Source organism: Canis aureus, chromosome 6 (assembly GCF_053574225.1).
Source record: "Canis aureus isolate CA01 chromosome 6, VMU_Caureus_v.1.0, whole genome shotgun sequence".
Lineage (NCBI taxonomy): Eukaryota > Metazoa > Chordata > Mammalia > Carnivora > Canidae > Canis > Canis aureus.
Genome location: NC_135616.1, coordinates 5,462,263 through 5,485,872, shown reverse-complemented (window position 1 = coordinate 5,485,872; position 23,610 = coordinate 5,462,263). Strand labels below are relative to the sequence as shown.

Genomic DNA, 23,610 nt, shown 5'->3' with positions numbered 1-23,610 from the left:
TGCTGGATTTTGTTTCATTTCATTAATATACTAGAATTTTTTTCTATTCTTGGTCTTTTGGGTTGTTTTCCATTTTTGACTGTTATGAATAGGGCTTCTGTGAGTGTCATTGTAGGTGTTTATACATATTTCTGTTGTGTATATGCCTGGATGTGGAATTGCTGTATTATAGGCCATACTCATCTTAGCATTAGTCTCATAGATCCTGCAAAAACAATTTTCCAGAGTGGTTTACACTCACACCAGCAGTGTCTGAGAACCGCATTTGTTTTAGATCATGGTATAATGCCCTTAAGGTTTCTGCCCTTCTGGTTGGTGTGGAGTTTGTGGTATTTTAAATGGAAGGTAATTTGTGAAATATTTTTAATCTTTGTTATGAAATAGCTTGCAAGGTAGCTGGCTAAAGAAAAGAATAGGAGAATTATATTTTGAGATAACAGAAGCAAGCTAGGATAGCTCTAATATGATATAAAACAAGTGTCGGTGTGTGTACACCAAGGCTCATGATGCATAAGTGGGCCGGTGCATTTGGCCACCATCCAGAGATTCGGAAATTTCCTGGTTCTGTCTTCCACCCAAATGAAGCTTCAGTCCCTGCTGCAGTTTCCAGAAAGAACGCTCTATATTATAGGACTCTTACTTAGCCCTCTCTCTGTAGATCCTTTGTTGTGTATTCATAGTATTTGGTTTGCCAAACTTCCACCTAAAACCAGTTGTGATGGTAACTGGCACTCTGCATTTCCCCTCTTGTGGCCAGGAGATGTCACTGCCACATCTCATTTTACCTGAGAAGAAACCTGTTCCTTTACTGGGAGTACCCAGGAGGGATTGACCATGAAGTGAAAATGAAAAGCAAGGTAGCCAGTGCCAGGTAGCGCTGTTTTTTTGGTCCTGTTTTTAGAGAGTTTAGGCATGGTTTGACATTTAACAGATCTATGACTTCTGTTTCCTGTGTTTCTTTGGCAGCTGAAGGCTATGCTGCCTTTCAGGAAGACAGCTCTGGAGATGAAGCTGAAAGTCCTTCCAAAATGAAGAGGTCCAAGGGAATTCATGTTTTCAAGAAGCCCAGCTTTTCTAAAAAGAAAGAGAAGGATTTTAAAATTAAAGAGAAACCCAAAGAGGAAAAACATAAAGAAGAAAAGCACAAAGAAGAGAAACATAAAGAGAAGAAGTCAAAAGACTTGACAGCAGCTGATGTTGTTAAACAGTGGAAGGAGAAGAAGAAAAAGAAGAAGCCAATCCAGGAGCCAGAGGTGCCTCAGATTGATGTTCCGAACCTCAAACCCATCTTTGGAGTCCCTTTGACTGATGCAGCTGAGAGGACCATGCTGTACGATGGCATTCGGCTGCCAGCGGTTTTCCGTGAGTGTGTAGATTACGTGGAGAAGTATGGCATGAAGTGTGAAGGCATCTACAGAGTTTCAGGTATTGAGGACATGTGCTTCTCTTGGGGGTTTTAAGAAATTCACCTTCATTTTTTAAAGAAAGGAAAATGATTAGCTTGTGAGGAAAATTGTAGCATGGGTCCTGAGCCTTATTCATTTCCTTGATCCTTGCAGTTGAACAAAAATCCCTCACTGCACGCGCGCGTGCGTGTGTGTATGTGTTTGTGTGTGTTTTGATAGTTTGCTTTTTTCTTATGATACTACCTTCCATTAGGAGGCTTTAGAGGCTTTATGCATGAGTCTTTCATAGTTTGCAGCCGCCCGGCTGAGTATAAGCAAAGCATAGGAGTAGTGTCCCTTCGCTCTGGTGTGCTCAGACTGTGCTGTATTCTTCTCACCTCTTTCCTCTCTGAGCAGAGCTCTGTGTTGTGAAGGAGAGGAGATATCTGGGTAAAGGACGCTTCAGAGACACTTTTATTAGCATAATCGTATTTCCTGAGTTAAGCTGAGGGACATGAAATGTTCTTTGTTAAATGTTTAGGCCCAAATGTGAATGCTTTTGTCAGCCATGTGCAGCTATTACATAGATTAATGAAATTGATTTTCCATTTATTTATGTTCCCTTTGTGTGAAAATTTAAATTTCATATTTGGCAAGAATATCTCATGTGGGTGTCTAGAATCAAGCAAAATGTAAAAGGAAAAAGATTTTATTTCTTGCAAAGTAGTAGGACTTTTTTATTGTGTAGTATGGAAGTCTTGCCCTGTGTAACATCTGTGTTCCAAATCATTACTTTCCTTTAATTCAGTTTCTTAATACTGGAGATGTATTTTATAAAACTTGTTGGTAACACATTTTCATGATATGTCAAATCATACATATTTAGAATATAGAGATTATGTTGAGCTTTTCCATTTATTTGGTTCATACACATTTTTAGAGGGCAGATTTGATATTTTTGATTTTTTGAGAAGGGACAGGCATCTTTGATAATTGAGGAACCTTTTACATAGTTCCATAGATACCATGCCGTCATTTAGACTCTTAACTGTTTTGGTAACATAGTACCATTTTGTAGAAAATAAAATCCACAAATTAGGTATTGAATTTATAACCGTTTAATAACACGAAAATAAACACATTTAAATGAATTTGCAAATTTGGCTTTTAAAACTAATGATGAATTGGTTTTTAAAGATTTAAACAGTACTAACACAGCTGCTTCTCTCACATGAGTTTGATAGGCACGAAGGAACTTTGTTTTAGGTGAAAGTTTCTCTGAAGAGTTTCTGTAGCTTTGTTCAAAGGATTCCTTTGTCTTTGACCTATTTTTGATGTTTGCATTCTTTTGGAGAGTCAGAGTTGCAGAACTCCTCTATTTGTGTGTCAGAGCATTCAAACGGAGCTGTTCCCCTGATCATTGACTCCTGGAGGCTGAGCTCTTGCTTTGATCAATTTTTTATTATTTTTTAAGCTCTGACAGTGTGCTGTATTCAGCACACTGTGGATTAAGTTTATGGCTGTGACTTTTCTTTCTTTGAATGCCCATAATACTGTTTTCTGCTGGAAATTTTTGGCTTTTACTTATTCATATGTAAGTTCCACTGTTAAATACATATCATTTTGTGTATGCTCTTTTTTTACCTAAGACATTTTATTTGAAGTGTCCAATTAAAAAAAAATGGATAATTTCAGAGTAACAACAAACCAAACACATATTTTAATTGTTTATTTGTGCAGGTTTCTGGGTTGACACTATTGGGGAGAAAAATTAGATACATAAAAGAAAGAGAAAGTCTTTGTTAAGAATTTCAATTGAAGTTCTCACTCACTGTGTTTTACTCATTGTCATAAAAATAAGAAAATGGGAATTATTTAGATGCATGTGTGGCTCAGTTGGTTAAGTGTCTTTAACTCTTGATTTTGGTTCAGGTGATGATCCTTGGTTGATCCTTTGGTTAAGGATGGAACCCCACATCAGGCTCCATGCTCAGTGCAGAGTCTGCTTCTCTTCCTTTCTGCCACCTCCTCCCCCTCGGCCTGGTTGCTCATTCTTTCTAAAATAAATAATAAAATCTTAAAAAGAAAATGGGAATTATTTTCTAACTTTTCCTGCCTCAAAATAAAGATTATACAAAATAAGCTTTATGTTCTTACTTTCACATTTGGTGTTATTGATTTTATTTTGCCAGTGCTGGGTAAGTGATGATTGACAGAATTATTGTAATGCCATTGTAAGGGTTTCACATAAGATAAGGAACACCAAAGCCCGGATGTAAGCACTATTGATTATAAAATGCTATTAAGATTAGATGACACTTGAATATTTGCATCAACCATTATAGTCTCTCAGTCTTAATAATGTGGCTTGTTTCAAATGTTGGCCTAAAGTATTAAGTATCAAACACAACAGAAAGCTACCTTGTACTTTAATGAGCAGTCACTAACACTGAATCCTTATCACTTAAATGCAGATTGGACTAGATTTAAAAACTTATAGAATGTTTGGAAAACAGTTTTGTGTGTCACTGTTTCTGTCCTATAAGAAAAGCAAAACAAATTGATTTTAGGAACCTTAAGTTTCTTTCTTTCTTTTTTTTTTTTTTTTTTTTTTTTGGTTGTTCCTGCTGTGTTCCAGATTAAGAAAACATATCATAGTTTAAGGTTAAAATAGAAATTAGATGGGGATTATTTAATGGACAAGATTTTTCAGAGTGTGTTTAGATAGCAAACCCCCCTTTTGCATTTATGATACAATGTTTGCAATAAAAAAGTAATTACCCACAACTTTTTGGACACACTTATAAATACTGAGTTGTGTGTTGTGTTATCAGTCTTGTGACTCATTAGAAAAAGGCAGTTGGCTGCTCATGTGGAACAAGATTTACACTTGGATTGTAGTTGAAGTTTTGCCTGAATTTTTAACTACGTAGATTTAAATTATTGTGTTTGAAACCTAAGATATTCCAAGATTGCTCTGACTTCTTTTCTAAATACTGAGTTTTCCCATTATTATTTAGCTTTTGGTTGAGTTCACCCTCACGGTGTAGTCTTTTATATTATTATTATTATTATTTTTTTTTTACAGAGGAATTCTGTGCCCTTTGAGCAGATAAATACTTAATAACTAGAGGTTTGTTACTGTCAGATTAACCCTTTAGATCTCCCCCCAGGGGCAGGTGCCATGGTGAGAAAAGCTGTGTGTTTGTTTTCTTGATACTCTTCTTTCTATTCGGTATTTGAATGTTTTTAGGAATTAAATCAAAGGTGGATGAGCTGAAAGCAGCCTATGACAGAGAGGAGTCTCCAAATTTGGAAGAATATGAGCCTAACACTGTAGCCAGTTTGTTGAAGCAATATTTGCGAGACCTTCCGGAGAATCTGCTTACCAAAGAGCTGATGCCCCGCTTTGAGGAGGCTTGTGGGAGGAGCACAGAGAGCGAGAAGGTGCAGGAATTCCAGCGCTTGCTCAAAGAACTGCCAGAATGTAACTATCTTCTGATTTCTTGGCTGATCGTGCACATGGACCATGTTATCTCGAAGGAACTGGAAACAAAAATGAATATACAGAACATTTCTATAGTGCTCAGCCCAACCGTTCAGGTATATGGCCTTCTCTGCACACATGTCCTTTGATGCTGATCGCGGGGAGTGTTGGAGCCATTTTCTGTTGCTGAGTCACATACAAAGCAGTTAACCAGCAAAAGTAGGCGGTAGATAAGCCTGAATATTGGTCTTTTTCTTTCAGAATATGGACAGTGTCGTCATATGGCTGCATGTAGCTGTGTAATTTGACTATTGCATGCAGTCTTTGGTGTGGGTTCCTCTTTTTTTTTTTTTTTTTTTTTTTAGATTTTATTTATTTTTAATGAGAGATACAGAGAGAGAGAGAGGCAGAGACACAGGCAGAGAGAAAGAAACAGGCTCCATGCAGGGAGCCTGATGTGGGACTCGATCCCGGGTCTCCAGGATAACGCCCTGGGCTGAAGGCAGGCGCCAAACCGCTGAGCCACCCAGGTATCCCTGGTGTGGGTTTCTAAACCAGTTTCTGATGACAGTGATCTGTCTGTCATGAGGAGAGAAGCAGCCTGTGGTACCCACAATTATAAAGTTCATCTATAGAATTTTAAAGATTTCATTTATTTCTTCAAATAGCATTATTGCTTAATTATATCACATCCACATACCAGACTCAGGCACAAAGGAGCCCAACAACATTAGTTTGGTCAGAAATTTAACCTGGTCATTTCATTCATAAAGATCCTAGAGAAGGAAATTATAGAAATTTAATCTGAGGAGGCATTTCAGGGAATTGGGTAATGTGTTAATATAATATAAATTTACAGTATAAATACTTGGTCTTTGTTTATTACTGCTCACTTGATGCTGGCACAGAGTGTATCTTTTCCTTTAATTAGAATTATTGGGCAGCCCTGGTAGCGCAGCGGTTTAGCGCCGCCTGCGCCTGGGGTGTGATCCTGGAGACCTGGGATCGAGTCCCGCGTCGGGCTCCCTGTGTGGAGCCTGCTTCTTCCTCTGCCTGTGACTTTGCCTCTCTCTCTCTCTCTGTGTCTCAATAAATAAACAAAATCTTTAAAAAACAAAAGTCCTTGACAGAATTATTAATACTTTATTAAGGCTAGACACAAAAGACAAAAAAATGAAGTGACAGTTGTATTTTTTTTATGAGAAAAATTTTTTTAAAGATTTTATTTATTTATTCATGAGAAACAGAGAGAGGCAGAGACACAAGCAGAGAGAGAAGCAGGCTCTATGCAGGGAGCCGGATGTGGGACTCGATCCCGGGACCCCAGGATCATGCCCTGGGCTGAAGGCGGTGCTAAATTGCTAAGCCACCCAGGCAGCCCTGTGCTTTTTTTTTTTTTTTTTAAGATTTTATTTATTCATGATTGACAGAGAGAGAGAGAGAGAGGCAGAGAGACAGGCAGAGGGAGAAGCAGGCTCCATGCAGGGAATTGGATGTGGGACTCGATCCTGGGTCTCCAGAATCAGGCCCCGGGCTGAAGGTGGCGCTAAACCACTGAGCCACTCCGGCTGCCTCAGGCTGCCCTGTATTTTTATTTTAAGCTCTCTTTTTGGCCAGTATACTAGATTATTGTCAGCCATTGTTATAATGCACTGTTATAAGAGTGCATTTTCTTATACTTGCATTGTTCATTGATTGTGTTTTGGAAGTAAAATGTTTCTCAGATTTCAATTTGATCATTCGGATTAGTCAGGATTTCAGAATTTGGTAAATATTACATTGTTACTTAATATTACTATAATAGAGATGATAGTTTCATAGAAAGTGCAAGTATATTATAAGGCTTAGGTAGAAAGTAGTTAATGGAAAAAAAAAAAAAAAAAAGAAAGTAGTTACTGTCCTTAGCTCCTAGCACATGAACATCATATTTAAACACTGGCTGTGCAGATGTGCCCTGAAGGCATTTGTTTCTGGAGTGAGGGTTCTTCTATTCTCAGCCCAGCTTGACAACTCCAAGTGCTCTTCCTTCATATTCCTCAGCGTATCCATATGTGTGTGTGCCAAGGTCTCAAAATAACTTGAGAATAAAGAACATAGGAGTTTTAAAATCAGTTAATATTATATTGCTAAAAGGAACAGATTGATGGTCAGCGACCTCTGCAACCTTTTTCCTGTCCTTTCTCACTCAGTTCCTTATGGCGCTTGAATTCATGACTGAACTCCTCCTACTTTTCCATTTTCTTCTTTGAATTGGCCACTAAGTAGCAAAGCATGTCTGGTCCCTACTGAGGAGAACGGTCATTCCCATGTCTAGGGTTAAAGGATATAAAGGATATACTCTGCACCAGACACAAGTTAAATGAAATAAAATGCTAATTTGAATAGTTTTTGTTTTTTTTTTTTTTTGCAAATCTTTTTATTTATTTTTTTCTTAGATTAGCAATCGTGTCCTATATGTGTTTTTCACACATGTGGAAGAGCTCTTTGGAAATGTGGTACTAAAGCAAGTGACAAAACCTCTTCGATGGTCTAACATGGCCACTATGCCCACACTGCCAGAGACCCAGGAGAACATCAAGGAGGAGATCAGAAGACAGGTGTGTGCTCTCAGCCCCATGCTTCAGCCCTGAAGAGCCTCCCTTTGCTCTGCTCCTTTTGGGTGATTATGATGATTGACAGTGATGATTAAGAGGAGGAGCTTTTGTTCACTGAGTACTTTGTGTGTGTCTGGAACTATGTTAGACACATTGTTAATGGTATGCCAAAGGCAGAAATTTCTGTCTGGCACTCTTTCATGCCAGTGAAGTCAGAATATTGTAGTAGAAAGAACACAGGTTTTGAAATCAAAAGACCTGGCTTTAAATTCTTCCTTGGTTTCTAATTAGCTGATTGATTTTTAGGCAAATTGTTCAACCTCTGTAAGCCTTGGTGATCCCATTTTAAAATGGGTCATCTCATGGTTTGATGTGAAGATTACTACCATGAATGAGATAATGCTGCCAGGCACGTTGTAAGGAGTAAAAAAATGTTAGCTTATCGGGACAACTTTGCTGTTATCAGCCATATTTTACAGACAAAAATAAATTTAGGGAAATTAAATAACTGACTCTGTGTTATATGGTTACTAAATTATAGGACCAGGATTTGACCCCAAATCCTGTACTTTTCTTCTATGCTATATTGATAGAAGAAATAGTTCATTTGGTGGTGTGTGTGTGTGTTTAGCAAAACTGATTAAGAAATTCAAGACAAAGAAATCTACTTATATTTGATGATGATTATTGGCATACATGTTATCAAATTCCTGCTTAGTTTCTTTTCCTTTTGTCTACTCTGAACTCCCACTATTAGTTGTCGATGTGTTGTGGGAAAGGATATGAATGAACTGTTACTGAGCCAATGTAAATTAATGACAAGAACTCAGTGCCCAAGGCAAAAAAGGATTTTTCAGTCATATCCTTGAAAAAATAGTTCATGCCATTATTTCATTCCCTTAATGATAATTGAGAAAGAGTTGGTTGTACATCTTTAGAAATTGCATGTGGTTTTATTTTAAGATGGTAAGACATGAGTTACCACTCAGTGTGGCATATTATTTTCTAGGAGTTTCTTTTGAATTGTTTACATCGAGATCTGCAGGCTGGGATAAAGGATTTATCTAAAGAAGAAAGATTATGGGAAGTACAAAGAATTTTGACAGCCCTCAAAAGGAAACTGAGAGAAGCTAAAAGACAAGTGAGTAAATTTGTTATTTTGGTACATCATGTTTATAATGGAATATAAACTATATGTGCTGGAATTTTTCTTACATACTATTTTAAGTTAGTTTTCTTTTAAAAACACAATATATACATGTTTTCTGAAGTGAAGTTCCCTTATGGGAAATCTATTTGCTTAAATGTTCCCAGCTAATCATTATTGGTCCTTCAGTTTGGTATCAGGGAAATGTTTAGTGTAGAAAGCTGTTTTTTTTTTTTTTTTTTAATTTAAGAGATGATTTTACTGAAAGATGTTTTGTCATTTCCTGCTTAGTTGTATTTGTGAACAACAGAAGCAGTCGGATAGTGAGACATTTCAGAGATGGCTGGGGAATCTGAGGCCTTTGAGTCAGCTCTTAGGAAACATAAGGAGGTCCTGAAGATAAGGAGGAGTTTTAGTCACTTAATAGGAAGAGCAGCATGTAACTCCTGATAAGTTTGGGGTATATGAGTCAGGCTTTTGCTGTCCTCTAGCTTAGCCTGTGTTGCTTGGCTCTGGGACTGTGAATTGCCTAGCCACACCAAGGCTAAGATCTCAGATCATTGGACCCTCTTACAACCCACATGCAGGTTCAACGCCACGCCCCAAATAGTACTTCCATGGAACGTTAGCATTTATCAGACTGAGAGAGTGTGATCAGTGGTGGGTCGCCATTGTGGTTGTGCTAACAGGCAAAATCAGCCCATGTACTTACGTTGCTTTGATGGTAGAGGTTTGCATTGATTGATTGGTTGATTTTATTCATGAGAGACACAGAGGGAGAGGGAAAGAGACACAGGCAGAGGGAGAAGCAGGCTCCCTGCAGGGAGCCTGATGTGGAACTTGATCCTGGGACCCCCAGGATCAGGCCCTGGGCTGAAGGTGGCATTAAACCGCTGAGCCACCTGGGCTGCCCAGAGGTTTGCATTTATGTGGAGGTTGGCTTCGTCAGAAAGGAAGCATTCATGGGATTTTTACACGTGTACTCCAGGACTGGCAGACCAGCAAAAGCCCTTTGTGTATTTTTCCTCCTTTCCTACTGCTTACCAGATTATCTATCTTTTGCTTCCTGTGCCTGTTGTCATTATTGTTCCTTTCATGCGTCAGCCTGGAATCAGTGACTGACTGATCAGCCATCATGGTTATAATTGCTGACCGTGTGGCTTTGCCCATCAGACTTTAAATGAAGGTCTCTGACCTGTGACAGTCGCGTCTCAGTGCTACTCATGCTTCTCTCTTGCATAAAGGAGTTGTGACAGAGCAGCCAGAGCCATTAGAGAAGGGGATAGATCACTTTTACTTTACTAGTTTTCTTTATGCTTTTTATACCTGTTCCTTAATTCATAAATTTTCCAAAGGTGCTGTCAAGTTGACTTCAACTTTGAGGAATAAATTACTTTTATTTTTTAATCCCCCACCTTGCCCATCCAGAAATAAATTATTTTTAAAGATAGAAGTAATATAGCTCATTGTATTAACAAAACCAAAGAATAAAAAAAACCACAAGATCATGTCAATAAATGCAGAAAAGCATTTAGCAGAATTCAACACTCATAATAAAAGCTCTCAGCAAATGTCATTTTCAGCCTGATAAAGGGTGTCTATGAAAAAAATCAGCGATTAATATTGTACTTAATGGTGAAAGTCTGAATGCTTTCTCCTAAGATTGGGTGTACAAGGCAAGGATTTCTGCTTTCACCACTCTTCAACATTGTACTGGATGTTCATGTTAGCTAGTACGATAAAGCAAGAAAACAAATTGGAGAGAAGTTTTTCTATGCAGACAACATGACTATCTGCATATAAAATCCTAATGAATCTATAAAAAAAAAACAACCCTAGAAGTCCATTTAGCAAAGTTGTAGCATACAAGATCAGATACACACACAGAAGTCTGTTGTATTTCTTTATATTAGCAATGAGCAGTTAGATATTAGCCTAAAAAGAAAAATGAAGACCTAAATAAATGGAGTGCTATCTCTTAATATTGTTAAGATGTTAGGTGTTTTCAATTTCATCTGTGGCATCAATCCCAATCAAAATCTAAACAAGTGGGCTTTTTTTGTTTTTGTTTTTTTGAAAATAACAAGCTCCTCTAAAATTTATGTGGAAATACAAATGATCTAAATGATTGTGGAAAAAGAACAACATTGGAGGATTCACACTACCTGATTTTAAGACTTTCTATGAAGCTACAGTAACTAAGACGGTAGGTATTGGATAAAGGTAGACATATAGAATAGAAAGTTCAGAAGTGGACCCCACACATACATGGGCAGTTAGTTTTCAACAAAGCTGATAAGACAATTCATTGGGGAAGGATTTTCTTTTCAACAAATGATGCTGGAACAACTGGATATCTGTATGCCAAAAAAGAATAACCAAAACAAAACCTTGACTCTTTCTATGTAGCATACCTAAAAATTAATTCAAGATGAACCATACATTAAGACGTTTAAAAAAAAATTCCAGAAGAAAAAGCTGGAAGTTCTTATTGACTTTGGCTTAGGCAGTGATTTCTTAAATAGGACACCATGGACCGTAAGAGAAAAATTTGTTAGATTACATTTCATCAGTGTGCTAAAAACATGCCCTTCAAAAGACACTGTTAATAAAATGAATATACAAGTCAGAGGCTGTGACAAAATATTTGCAAAAACACATACCTGATAAAAGATTTGAGTATGTAAAAAACTCTTAAGAAGAAGACAATTTAAGGTTTTTTTTTTTAGACTATTTTTTAAAGATGTTATTTATTTATGAGAGAGGCAGAGACATAGGCAGAGGGAGAAGCAGGCTCCCTGTGTGAAACCTGATGCTGGACTTGATCCTGGGACCCCAGGATCACGCCCTGAGCTGAAGGCAGGTGCTCAACCACTGAGCCACCCAGGTGTCCCGGAGTTTTTTTTTTTTTTTTTTTCTGAAGCAGATGTAGGTTCACAGCAAAATTGGAAGGTACAGAGATTTCCTGTATAAACTCTGCTCTCCCATCACAGTATAGTACATTTATTGCAATAACAATTCAGTTTTAAAAAGGCAAAAAAGGGGGAATCCCTGGGTGGTGCAGCGGTTTAGCGCCTGCCTTTGGCCCAGGGCGCGATCCTGGACACCCAGGATCGAGTCCCACGTCGGGCTCCCGGTGCATGGAGCCTGCTTCTCCCTCTGCCTGTGTCTCTGCCTCTCTCTCTCTCTCTGTGTGACTATCATAAATAAATAAAAATTAAAAAAAAAAAGGGCAAAAAAGTTGAATAGGCACTTTAACATGTACAGATGGCAGATAACATGCAAAGATGCTCAATATCATTAGTCATTAAAGAAATACAAATTGATGGGGGATGCCTAGGTGGCTCAGCGGTTTGGTGCCTGCCTTCGACCAGGCACTCCAGGGCATGGTCCTGGAGTCCTGGGATCGAGTCCCCGCATCGGGCTCCCTGCATGGAGCCTGCTTCTCTCTCTGCCTGTGTCTCTGCCTCTCTCTCTTTCTGTCTTTCATGAATAAATAAATACACTACACACCAATAAGAATGACTCAAATTAAAATACCAGGTGTGGGGGTACCTGGGTATGAGCTAGCTCAGTTGGTTAAGCATCTGACTCTTGATTTTGGCTCAGGTCATGGTCTTGGCGTCGTGAGATTGAGCCCTGCATTTGGGCTCTGTGTGGAGCATCTAGCCTGCCTGGGATTCTCCCTCCCACTGTCCCCCACACTCTCCCTCTCTAAAAAAAAAAGTAAAAATAAAAATACCAGGTGTTGACAAGAACATGGGGCAACTGGAAATCTCATTGTTGCCCTTGATAATGCAAAATGACAACAGTAATTTTGGAAAACAATTTGGCAGTTTCTTATAAAGTTAAACATATGGTTACCATATGACCAAGCAGTCCCACTTTTAGGTATTTAAAAGAAGAAAGCATATATCCACATAAAGCAGATATGTATGAAATGTTTGTAACAGGTCTAGTTATAATAGCTCAGATCCAGGAAGGATCCAGGTGTCCCATCAGCTGGTGAATGGATGAACAAATTGGTGTACGTTTGTATCATGGCATATTACTCAGCAAACTACTAATACAAACAACAAAATAGATGAATAGTAAAAGCATTATGCTACGTGAAAGAAGATTTTTTTACTGGGCGCCTGGGTGGCTCAGTTGGTTAAGCATCTGCCTTTGGCTCAGGTCATGATCTCAGAGTCCTGAGATTGATCCCCATATCTGGCTCCCTGCTTGGCGGGGAGTCTGGTTTTCCCTTTGCCCCTCCTTTGCTCATGCTCTCTTTCTCCTCTCTCAAATAAATAAGTAAAATCTTTTAAAAAATATTTCTTACTGATTGATTCAATCTATATGAAACTTAAGAAGAGTCAAAACTATAGGAATAGAAAACAGGTCAGTGGTTGCCAGGGATCAGCAAATGGTGAAGGAACCCAACGGTACTTTGGTGAGGGAAACATGTGTCATGTTTGTGGTGGTGGTTACTCAACTGTATTCATTTGTCAGAATTAATTGAATTGTATACTTAAAGTGGACACCCTCCAAAAAAGAAAGTATCACAGAAAGTAATTTTATATGGATGGGTTTAGAAATGATGAGCACAGTAACTAATCAGAATTGAACATTTTTCATGGTGCAGCCACAAACTAAGATCCATATTTTATTTTCCAAGCCCAGTTAACAAATGCTCATCTATCCAGATAGTTCATCTGACTGTTACTGTTCCTTTTTCAATTCTAGGAAATGAAAAGGAAACGTCTAAATGGTGATGGTGTGAAATTGTTGAATATGTGTTATATTTGGGCTGACCAGTGCTTTTTCATTTCTTTCTTGACAGGAGTGTGAAACAAAGATTGCACAAGAGATCGCCAGTCTTTCAAAAGAGGATGTTTCCAAAGAAGAAATGAATGAAAATGAAGAAGTTATAAATATTCTCCTTGCTCAGGTAAGCTAAACTTTTTTCTCTATATTATAAGATCCTTTTTTAAAAATAAAAATTGTACAAATTTAAAGTGTACAGCATGGTGATTTGAAATGATTACTACAGTGAAACTAATAAACAGTCTCCTCATCTAGTTACCTTTTTCTTTTGTGATGGGAACACCTGAAATCCATTTTTGTAGTGTATTTCTAGTATTCAGTACAGTATTATCAACCATAGTCATCATGCCTGTAATTCCAGATCTCTAGACTTTTTCATCCTTTGTAATTGCAACTTTGTATTTTTTTACCAACATCTCCCCATTTTCCCTATCCCCCCGCCTCTCTCTGGTAACCACTATTCTGCTCTGTACTTCTTTGAGTTCTACTTTTTTTTTTTTTTTAAGATTCTACCTAGAAGTGAGATCATACACTGTCTTTCTCTGGCTTATTTCACTTTGTGTAATGTCCTCTAGGTTTATCCGTGTTGCCATACATGGCAATATTTCCTTCTTTCTCATGGCTGAATAATACTCCTGTGTATGTGTGTGTTTATACACACCCCACATCTTCTTTATCCATTCATGCATTGACCATTGGGTTGTTTTCATATTTTGACTATTGTGAATAATTCTCCAGTAAACATGGCAGTGCAGGTATCTCTTCAGTATCCTTTTCATTTCCTTTGGGTATATACCCAGAGGTAGAATTGCTGGATCATATGGTAGTTGTTTTTTTTCCCAAGATTTTATTTACTTATTCATGAGAGACACGGAGAAAGAGGCAGAGACATAGGCAGAGGGAGAAGCAGGCTTCTTGCTGGGAGCCTGATGTAGGACTCGTTCCCCGGACCCGGGATCACGCCCTGAGCTGAAGGCACACACTCAACCACTGAGCCTCCCAGGTGTCCCTCATATGGTACTTCTATTTTTTGTTTTTTGAGGAACCTCCATTCTGTTTCCCATAATGGCTGTATACAGTTTACATTCCCATCAGGAGTGTACAAGAAGTCTGTTTTCTCTACATCCTTGCTGGCAGTTGTTCTCTTTTGTGTTGTTGTTGTTGTTTTTTTTTATAATAGCGATCCTAACAGTTGTGAGGTAATATCTCATCATTGTTTTGATTTGCATTTTCCTGATAATTAGTGATGTTGGGCATCTTTTGATAGATCTGCTGGTCATTTGTAGGTCTGTTTAGAAATGCCTATTAAAAAAAAAAAAAAAATAGAGATGCCTATTCAGGGACACCTGGGTGGCTCAGCAGTTGGGCATCTGCCTTCGGCTCAGGGTGTGATCTTGGAGTCCTGGAATCGAGTCCTGCCTTGGGTTCCCTGCATGGAGCCTGCTTCTCCCTCTGCCTCTCTGTGTGTCTCTCATGAATAAATAAATAAAATCTTGAAAGAAAGAAAGAAAGAAAGAAAGAAAGAAAGAAAGAAAGAAAGAAAGAAAGGAAGGAAGGAAGGAAGAAAGAAAGAAAAAGAAAGAAAGAAAGAAAGAAAGAAAGAAAGAAAGAAAGAAAGAGAGAAAGAAGGGAGGGAAGGAAGGAAGGAAGGAAGGAAGAAAGAAAGAAAGAACTGCCTATTCAGATCCTTTGCTCATTTTTGAATTGGGTTGGTTGTTTTCAACCCATTGAATCCGTTGCATTCCTTTTATAGTTTGGATGTTAACTCTTCATCTGATGTGTGGTTTGCAAATATTTTCTTCCATTCTATGGGTTGTCTCTTCACTCTGTTGACTTCTTCCTTTGCTGTACAGAAGCTTTTTAGTTTGATGCCATCCCATTTGTCTGTGTTTTGCTTTAGTTGCCTGCTTTTGGGGTCATATTTAAAATGAATGAATGAATGAATGAATGAATGAATAAATAAATAATAAATAAAAAAAAATTCATTGCCCAGACCAGTGTCAACAGACCTTTTCCATGAGTTTTCTTTTTCTAATAGTTGTGTGGTTTAGGTCTTCTATTTAAATCTTTAACTCATTATAAGTTTATCTGTATATATAGAGTGAGTGAGATAAGGGTCCAGTTTTATTCTTTTGCATGTGGAAGACAAGTTTCCCTACACCATTTATTGAAGGGATGGTCCTTTCCCTATGTGTTCTTGGCACCTTTGCAAAGATCAGTTGGCCATAAATGTGTGGATTTATTTTTGGGACTGTGCTCCACTCTAATGGTCTGTGTCTTTTTCTGCCAGTACCATACTGTTTTATTATAGCTTTTGAAATCAGTATACTTTGATATCAGGTAGTGTGATACCTCTAACTTTGTTCCTTTTGTTCAAGATTGCTTTGACTATTAGCAGTCTTTTTTGGTTCTTTATAAATTCTAAGATTGTTTTTCCTGTTTCTGTGAAAAGCACCATTGGAATTTTGAATCTTTAGCTCTCTTTGGGTAGTATGGACATTTTAACAATATTATTTCTTCTGATCCATAAACATGGGATATTTTTCCATTTATTTGTGTCTTCAGTATTTTTCATCAGTGTTTTAGTTTGAGTAGTTCTTTTACTTCTTTGGTTAAATTTACTCTAAGTATTTTATTTTTTGATACTATTGTAAATGGAATTTTCTGAATTTTCAAATAGTTTGCTAGTGTATAAAAACAACTGATTTTTCTATGTTGATTTTTAGATGCTGCAATTTTACTGAATTGGTTTATTCTAACAGGTTTCTTGTTTTTTGTTGTTTTTGGTAGAGTCTTTAGGCTTTTCTATATATAAGATCATGTCTGCAAACAGAAACAATTTTACTTCTTTCCAGTTTGGATACCTTTTATTTCTTTTCCTTGTCTAATTACTCTGGCTAGGACTTTTAGTACTGAATAGTGAATAGAAGTGGCATGATTGTCTTGTTCCTGACCTTAGAGGAAATGTTTTTAACCTTTAATTGTTAAGTATGATGTTACCTATGAGCCTTTTTAATAAAAGGCTATTTGATGTATGTTCCTTCTAAACCCACTTTGTTAAGACTTTTTATCATGTAAGGAAAAATTAGAATTTTTCCAAATGCTTTTTTGCATCTATTGAGATGATCATAGGATTTTTATATTTCATTCTGTCAATGCGGTATATCACATTTATTGATTTGCATGTGTTGAACTATCCTTGCACTCCAGAGATAAATTCCACTACATCATGTTATATGATCTTTTTAATGTGTTGAATTTGGTTTGCTTGTATGTTGTTGAAGATTTTTACATCTGTGTTCATCAGAAATATTATCCTGTAATTTTCTTGCAGTATCTTTCTCTGGCTTTGGGGTGAGGGTAATGCTGGCCTTGTAGAATGAAGTTTGGCAGCATTTTCTTAGAAGTTTTCTTAGAAGAATTTGAAAAGGATTGGCATTATTATAAATGTTTGGTAGAATTCACTTGTGAAGCTAATTGGTCCTGGTTTTTGCTTGGTTAAGCGATTTTTGATGTACTGATTGAATCTTTGTACTGCTCTGTTCAGATTTTCTGTCTTCATGATTCAGTGTTGGTGTAGGTAGTATGTTTCTAAGAACGTATCCATTTCCTCTAGGTTATCCAGTTTGTTGGTATATAAATGCTTATAGTAGTATCTTATAATGCTTTGTATTTCTGTGGTATCAATTATTATGTTTCCTTTTTCATTTATAGTTTTTTTTTTTAAGATTTTATTTATTCATGAGAGACACACAGAGAGGCAGGCAGAGGCACACAGGCAGAGGGAGAAGCAGGCTCCATGCAGGGAGCTCGACGTGGGACTTGATCCCGGGTCTCCAGGATCACCCTGGGCTTTCAAAGGTGGCGCTAAACCGCTGAGCCACTGGGGCTGCCCAGATTTTATTTATTTATGAGAGGCACAGAGAGAGAGGCAGAGACATAGGCAGAGGGAGAAGCAGTCTCCATGCAGGGAGCCCGATGTGGGACTCGATCCCGGAACTCTGGGATCACGCCCTGGGCCAAAGGCAAATGCTCAATGCTGAGCCACCCATGGATCCCTCTGTTTATTTTTGCTCTGCTCTGTATCATTTCCTCTCTTCTAATTTTAAGTTTAATTTGTTCTTTTTCTAACACCTTGAAGTGTAGAGATAGGTTGTTTCAGATATTTTTGTCTTTCCACTTTATTCATCCCTAGAAATTTGATTTCTTCTTTGACCTGTTGGTTGTTCAGCGTGTTGCAAGACTCTTAATGGTCATCATTTATTAAATTTGAGAAGCTCAACTACAGAGGTGTGAATTCTTTAAAGAAACTTATAAGCTGATTTAACAGCCTTAGAGGAATCATACAGGTCTTACCTGTATGTGGTGTTTGCTTAAGTGTTCAGCTGGAGAAAGAAACTACCTTCTACTGATTACTTTTTACTAGACACTATTCCAGATGCTTTACTTGACCTCATTTTATCCACATACAGGTTTGAGTATAGGTGTTTTCACTAACTTTAGATTAGTTGTACCTGTTCCATATTAATGAGATTGGACTTTAATAAAGATTTTAAAACATATTCTTTCTGACCACAGAGTTTGGGAAATGTAACCATACAGATTTTATCTTGAAATGTAACCATACAGATTTTATCTGATTGTTGTTACTGATAACACCTGTTTAGATATTTTGATTTTTAATTTTTTATGAGTGCAAGTTGTTGGAATTGTTTTATTATTCACTCATTGATTTGACAAATGGCTCTTGAGTATCTACTGTATTCCAAGCATGGAGCTGAAGATGAATTCCTTTCTTTCTCTCAGCCTTACTATGTTCTGGAATTTCCTAGAGCTTAACCAGAAATGAATGAAGTTTTAGGGGCGCCTGGGTGGCTCAGCAGGTGAGCTGCTGCATGATCGCACAGTCCTGCGATCAAGTCCCACGTGGGGCTCCCTGCAGGGAGCCTGCTTCTCCCTCTGCTTACGTCTCTGCTTCTCTCTCTGTGTGTCTCATGAATAAATAAAATCTTTTTTTTTTTTTAAAGAATGAAGTTCTAGGCTCTGACGGCAGAGTCTGCACTCCCAGAAATTCATGGATGTGGGATACCTAAAGCTGGACGAGTTCCAGTCCTTTTCTCACCTTGATTTGTCCAGCAGGGACACATAGCAGACAGGATCAAGTCCCAGATCATATCTATTTCAGTTTTTCAATCTGATATTCCTCGGCATATTAGCTTTACTAGGTGTATTGGGGTAAAGGGAACATCTGTGTTCAGAAACCCCTGGGGAAGGAACACTGCATATTCCCTCTCCAAGGGCTTGCTCGTGCCTGCCAAGTCTAGAACTTGACCAAGTCTTTCAGGTTCAATCACAGGTGCTTATCCTCTGGATACCTGGAGTTGGGAAGAACGTGCTGTAGGGCCTTGCCTCCAACTCCTCGTTTTCATAGCCATACATTTCTGTCTCTGAAAATCTGCTTTGGTTCTTTTCTATAGGTTGGAGGGGCTAGGTAGATCTTGGACAGAGAGGGTTTGTGTCCCCCCCCCCGCCCCCCCTTTGGTGATCCAGTTTTAGAAATGCATAATCTGTGAAAGCAGAATATGTATTGTTCATTTACTATTTATCCCTGGGGATATGGGTTGAGGAGGAGAAAGGTTTTCTTCTGGGAACATCTTTACTAGATCTGCTTTAAGGTGATATTGACATCAGTTGTGTATCTCCTGGGTCCTTTTCCCAGTGGCACGGTCAGGGGCCATCTTGACCCTGAGACACTCCCTTTACTGAGAGGTGGGAAGACGTTCAGGGGGGACTGGGAGTCAAAAACACACACACTTGACCTTTGGCCCATTGTGATGGCCTCATAGAGAGCCTTTGCAAAATGAGGGATTCCTGGTTGGCATTTTATGTCTTGAGAAAAATCTAGACATTCCTCCCAAGTAACTTAGTCTTATCTTTTCTCAGAGAACCTTTTCTTCACATTAAGGAAACAGGAGACAGGCTTTGCTGTACAAGCTTTCTCATAACTTGTGTTATGTATGTATGGGGCTAAAGGATTCAAGGGAACATAGGGGACCCCAGAAAAGTGACATTTCTTAGACTCATACTCTCAAAGGTGTTCATCCAGTAACTGTTATTTCAGGAGAATGAGATCCTGACTGAACAGGAAGAGCTTCTAGCCATGGAGCAGTTTCTGCGCCGTCAGATTGCCTCAGAAAAAGAAGAGATTGAACGCCTCAGAGCTGAGATTGCTGAAATTCAGAGGTAAAGGAAAGCAGAAGGTTTTGAGTTTGCAAGAATGTTTACTGAAATATAAACATAAAATTGTTTCAGCTCTCAGACTTTCATATGCAAGAACTAGGCATCTGTATCAGTCATTTTTAAGTTTCTTCTTTTCTCTCTTTTTAAAAAATCTATTTATTTGAGAGAGTGTGTGCATGCAGTTGCAGGGGAGACAGAATCCGAAGCAGACTCTCTGCTGAGCACAGAGCCCTTGGGCTCCATCCCATGACCCCAAGCTCATGACCTGAGCTGAAACCAAGAGTCAGAAGCTCACTCGACTGAGCCACCCAGGTGGCCCTGAGTTTCTTCTTAAGTCTTAAGAATGGTGCTGTATTAAGCAAATTCAAGGAAACCTGGTGAATCTAAAGGAAGGGTGGGGAGGGAGCAGCATTCCTTCCTCTGATCACTGGTCCTTTTCTCTTGGCAGCCGTCAGCAGCATGGCCGCAGTGAGACCGAGGAGTACTCCTCCGACAGTGAGAGTGAGAGTGAGGATGAAGAGGAGCTGCAGATCATCCTGGAGGACTTACAGAGGCAGAATGAAGAGCTAGAAGTAAGTACCAGCTTCCAGAAACTCCTAGAGGCCACCTCTTCCCCTTGGAAGTGGTCTTCCTTTCCTTGGGAAACAGTGAGGCAGCTGAGTAGAGAGGAATTTAGGGGACCTTTCCCCAGAGAACAGATTCCTGTGTAGGAGGCCCCCACTAGCCGTTCTCTGTTCCTGAATCATTGTCATCTTGACCTTCTTAAGTGACAGCTGTTCTCTTGTCACCCCTCCAGATAAAGAACAATCACTTGAATCAGGCGGTTCACGAGGAGCGGGAGGCCATCATCGAACTGCGGGTACAGCTCCGCCTGTTGCAGCTGCAGCGAGCCAGGCCCGAGCCGCAGGGACAGGACGATGACGAGCTGCCCAGAGACAGCGCCCTGGAGGTGAAGGCAGCTAAGGAGCAGCCGAAGGCAGGCAAGGAGCAGGCCAAGCCGTCACCAAGCAGAGACAGAAAGGAGACACCCATCTGAGCGGCCCGAGCGTCACGGAACCTCCAGACCCGACGAGACCTGTGCATCTTACTGTAATCCCGAGAGTCAGAGTGCACAACTCTCCGCTGTACATTCTGTAAAGATGTCTTTCCTTCTCAGACTCTTCCTTCTCTCACACGTATGACTTCTCCGCGTCAGGCTCAGGTTACACAGGAGGACAGAGCAGTGCACGCATTGTGGGCTTGTAGGGGACAGATGAGATTTCCAGATAGTGTCAGCTTATTTGAAGATTAATTTTGTTAACTAAAACTATTTTAACCCTTGAGTGGCTTCTTTTTAAACCAAAAATTGTCTTTCTTTGCTTTTTTATTATAGCAGAATCAGGATCTCTTCCTCTCGTTCGGGGTGGGGGTGGGGGAGAGCCAAACAAGGTAAATACTGTTTCCGCCTTGTGGATTGCCCCATAGCCTCACCGTCCGGGATCTCTGCTTACTAGTCACTCCTGCTTGTGCCTTTTACACCTTTCCGGTGCAGATTATATAATGGGGAGCTGCCTCATATTTCCTGACTGGCCACAATGGCTCTTATGGAGGTTACCTTTACCCACCCTGTCACCCTCTCCTCTGACAGTCCTAAACCACAGTCCATGGGCCTGAGTCACGGGATGGCCCAGCCAGTCACAGACAGAACTGCCAGGGGAGCCTGCCTGCCCGCCCCAGGCAGCGTGGCTCGCGTGGCCGCCGCCTCCTGCCGGCTTCTCGCTGCTGGTGATCAGCGCGTGCTTTTCACTGGGTCGGTCGAAGGTAGCTGCCTGACCTAAGACGTCCATGCAGAGGATCTGTTGCTTAACCCAGAAATCTGTCTGACTGACCTGCCATTAAACACAGAAGGACGTAGATTGCTTGCTTGGGCTAGAATGTAAAAGTCTCTTTGCCTGAATAAGCCATATATGCTCTTAAACACAAGTCTTCAGTTCCCTGTATCATCTCCGCGAACCTGCTGATGGACTCCCGATTGACGAGATTGAGCAATAGAAAAACACTTTCCCTTTAAGTGATAGCTGTGATCCCTGACCCCGTCCTCTTGCTTCTACAGCTTGTCTGGTGACTGAGGCATCTGGGAGGTCAGCTCTCAGGCACCTGGGATCGGTCACCCTGTCTGAGTAAACGGCACCCATGAGGTAGGTGAGCTCTCATGGCTGTGAAGACATACCCCACACACTCAAGGTGATGGAAACAAACCCCCACGAGGGCTCTGTCCTCTCCTAGTTACTATTTATTTTCAGCACCTGTTTGATGCGGTTTTTTTATTCTCTACCTATTGCACTGTTGTGACTTGTTGGCCATTGTTTGATTTTTGTACGAGAAAAAGCTTTGTTATAGAAATCAGCATACTATTTTTTTAAATCTGGAGAGAAGATATTATGGTGACTGCAGATATGGTCAGGTGTCAAATATAAACGTATAAAAGCCTTCTTGCTGTCCTGTCGGTCATATTACATTCATTTCATATTTGCTGGCAATATTGAAGGTTTCTTTTTTGTTTGTGTAAACTCTTAATTTCTATCAAGGTGTCATGGATTTTTAAAATTAGTATTTCATTACAGTTGTCTCAGCATTGGTTAACTAATTTTTGCCAGGACCATTATTGATCAAGCAAATAAATTCAACAGCCATTTGAGGAAAAAAACAGCAGTGTCTTTTTTGTACACATTCTCTCTTTGTAGGAGTTAGTGTCCCACGGCTGGCAAGGAGTTGGTGGGCTACCTTCTTGAAGGTCCAAGCATATACTAACCTTTGGTTTAACTCGCTGCCTGCTGCTCACTCGGACCGGATGCCCCTTGCCCATTGCTAGGGTTCGCTGTGCTTCGAGTGGGTGCCGGCTGCTGACCAGGATCGGGGCTGTGGCTGGCTCTGCGAGCGACGTCCTGCCTACAGTGGAAAGTGCCCTTCGAAACCATGCACGGGGCAGTCAGCCCAACTTGGCAATATAGCAGGTCGGTTATTGCAAAGTCCTTTTCCTTTAGGGGCTGGCAGGGGCGTCTGATCATCTAACTAGCATTGGTTATGACGCCACTGCTGGGAGAGCTGAACCTATCATCACGTTGTGTTTGCCCACATGGGGCTTAGCATAAGTGACTCTGTTTGGGCATCTGATTTCTGACAGTAACCCCCCTTTTGATGAGACGCTCCGCCTTGAGAGCTGGGATTAGGATTTAAGGCTAACACTCTGCCACCATTCTGGCATTCTTGCAGCTCTCGCCCAGTCTGTGTGTGGCATCCACAGAGCACAGTGTTGGGTTCATATTCTTCAAGTTAGCCTTTCACTGTTCCCTTCCTGAGGTTATATTCCTGGGGAGATCATTTGCATGGTGGCCCGTGGTGCAGATGTGGATTTAAAGCTTTGGAGTGCACCAGGAGCTACGGGGATCATAAGCAGGAGAATTCCCAGTATTTGAAGTGTACTTTGGAGCCATGTCCCCAAGACCCAAATCAGTGAACAAAGACCCTGTTTGAAGGAGTCACTGAAGCCGACGGGCTCATTCACAGATCTTAGCTAGCAGAGTCTCACCTTCCATGTGGGCATCAGTTCAAGTCCAGCAAGTGGCACTGGCCACAGCACACCCATCTCCTTGCTCAGCTGACAACCAAGGGCTTCATATGAACAAGAGTGTCTCTGGTGAGAGAGCTAAGGGTTTGCTTATTACTGTTGCTGTGGTGCAGCCATTGCTTTAGCAGCAGATTCTTCAGTGTCCTCAGGAGTGAAGAAGTTCCTGGTCATAGCCTTATTTGCACTTATGCTTAGCCAGGGGAATCTCCTGGAGGAAGTGAATTTGGAATCATGAATGCTTCCTGGAGAGGCTGGTCTGAGTCTGCGGCTTGGGACTGGACAGCTGACACCCATGGAGTCCAGTACAGTCTCAGGATCTGTGGACTGCACAGGTGGTTTTC

At 40.0% G+C, this 23,610-nt stretch overlaps 1 protein-coding gene across 4 annotated transcripts in view; it reads left to right on the top strand.

The window, feature by feature from the left end:
• The window catches only part of RALBP1 (ralA binding protein 1), a 54,696-nt gene extending 32,348 nt beyond the window's left edge, over window positions 1–22,348 (top strand). For all 4 annotated transcript variants that reach the window (XM_077899967.1, XM_077899969.1, XM_077899966.1 and 1 more), the window contains exons 3-10: window positions 967–1,425; window positions 4,639–4,988; window positions 7,308–7,469; window positions 8,476–8,607; window positions 13,439–13,546; window positions 19,544–19,665; window positions 20,111–20,234; window positions 20,459–22,348. In XM_077899967.1, coding sequence (XP_077756093.1) covers window positions 967–1,425; window positions 4,639–4,988; window positions 7,308–7,469; window positions 8,476–8,607; window positions 13,439–13,546; window positions 19,544–19,665; window positions 20,111–20,234; window positions 20,459–20,698 — 1,697 coding nt within the window. In that variant the 3' untranslated portion in view covers window positions 20,699–22,348. The remainder of the gene's footprint in view (window positions 1–966; window positions 1,426–4,638; window positions 4,989–7,307; window positions 7,470–8,475; window positions 8,608–13,438; window positions 13,547–19,543; window positions 19,666–20,110; window positions 20,235–20,458) is intronic.
• The last annotated feature ends 1,262 nt before the right edge of the window (window positions 22,349–23,610 follow it).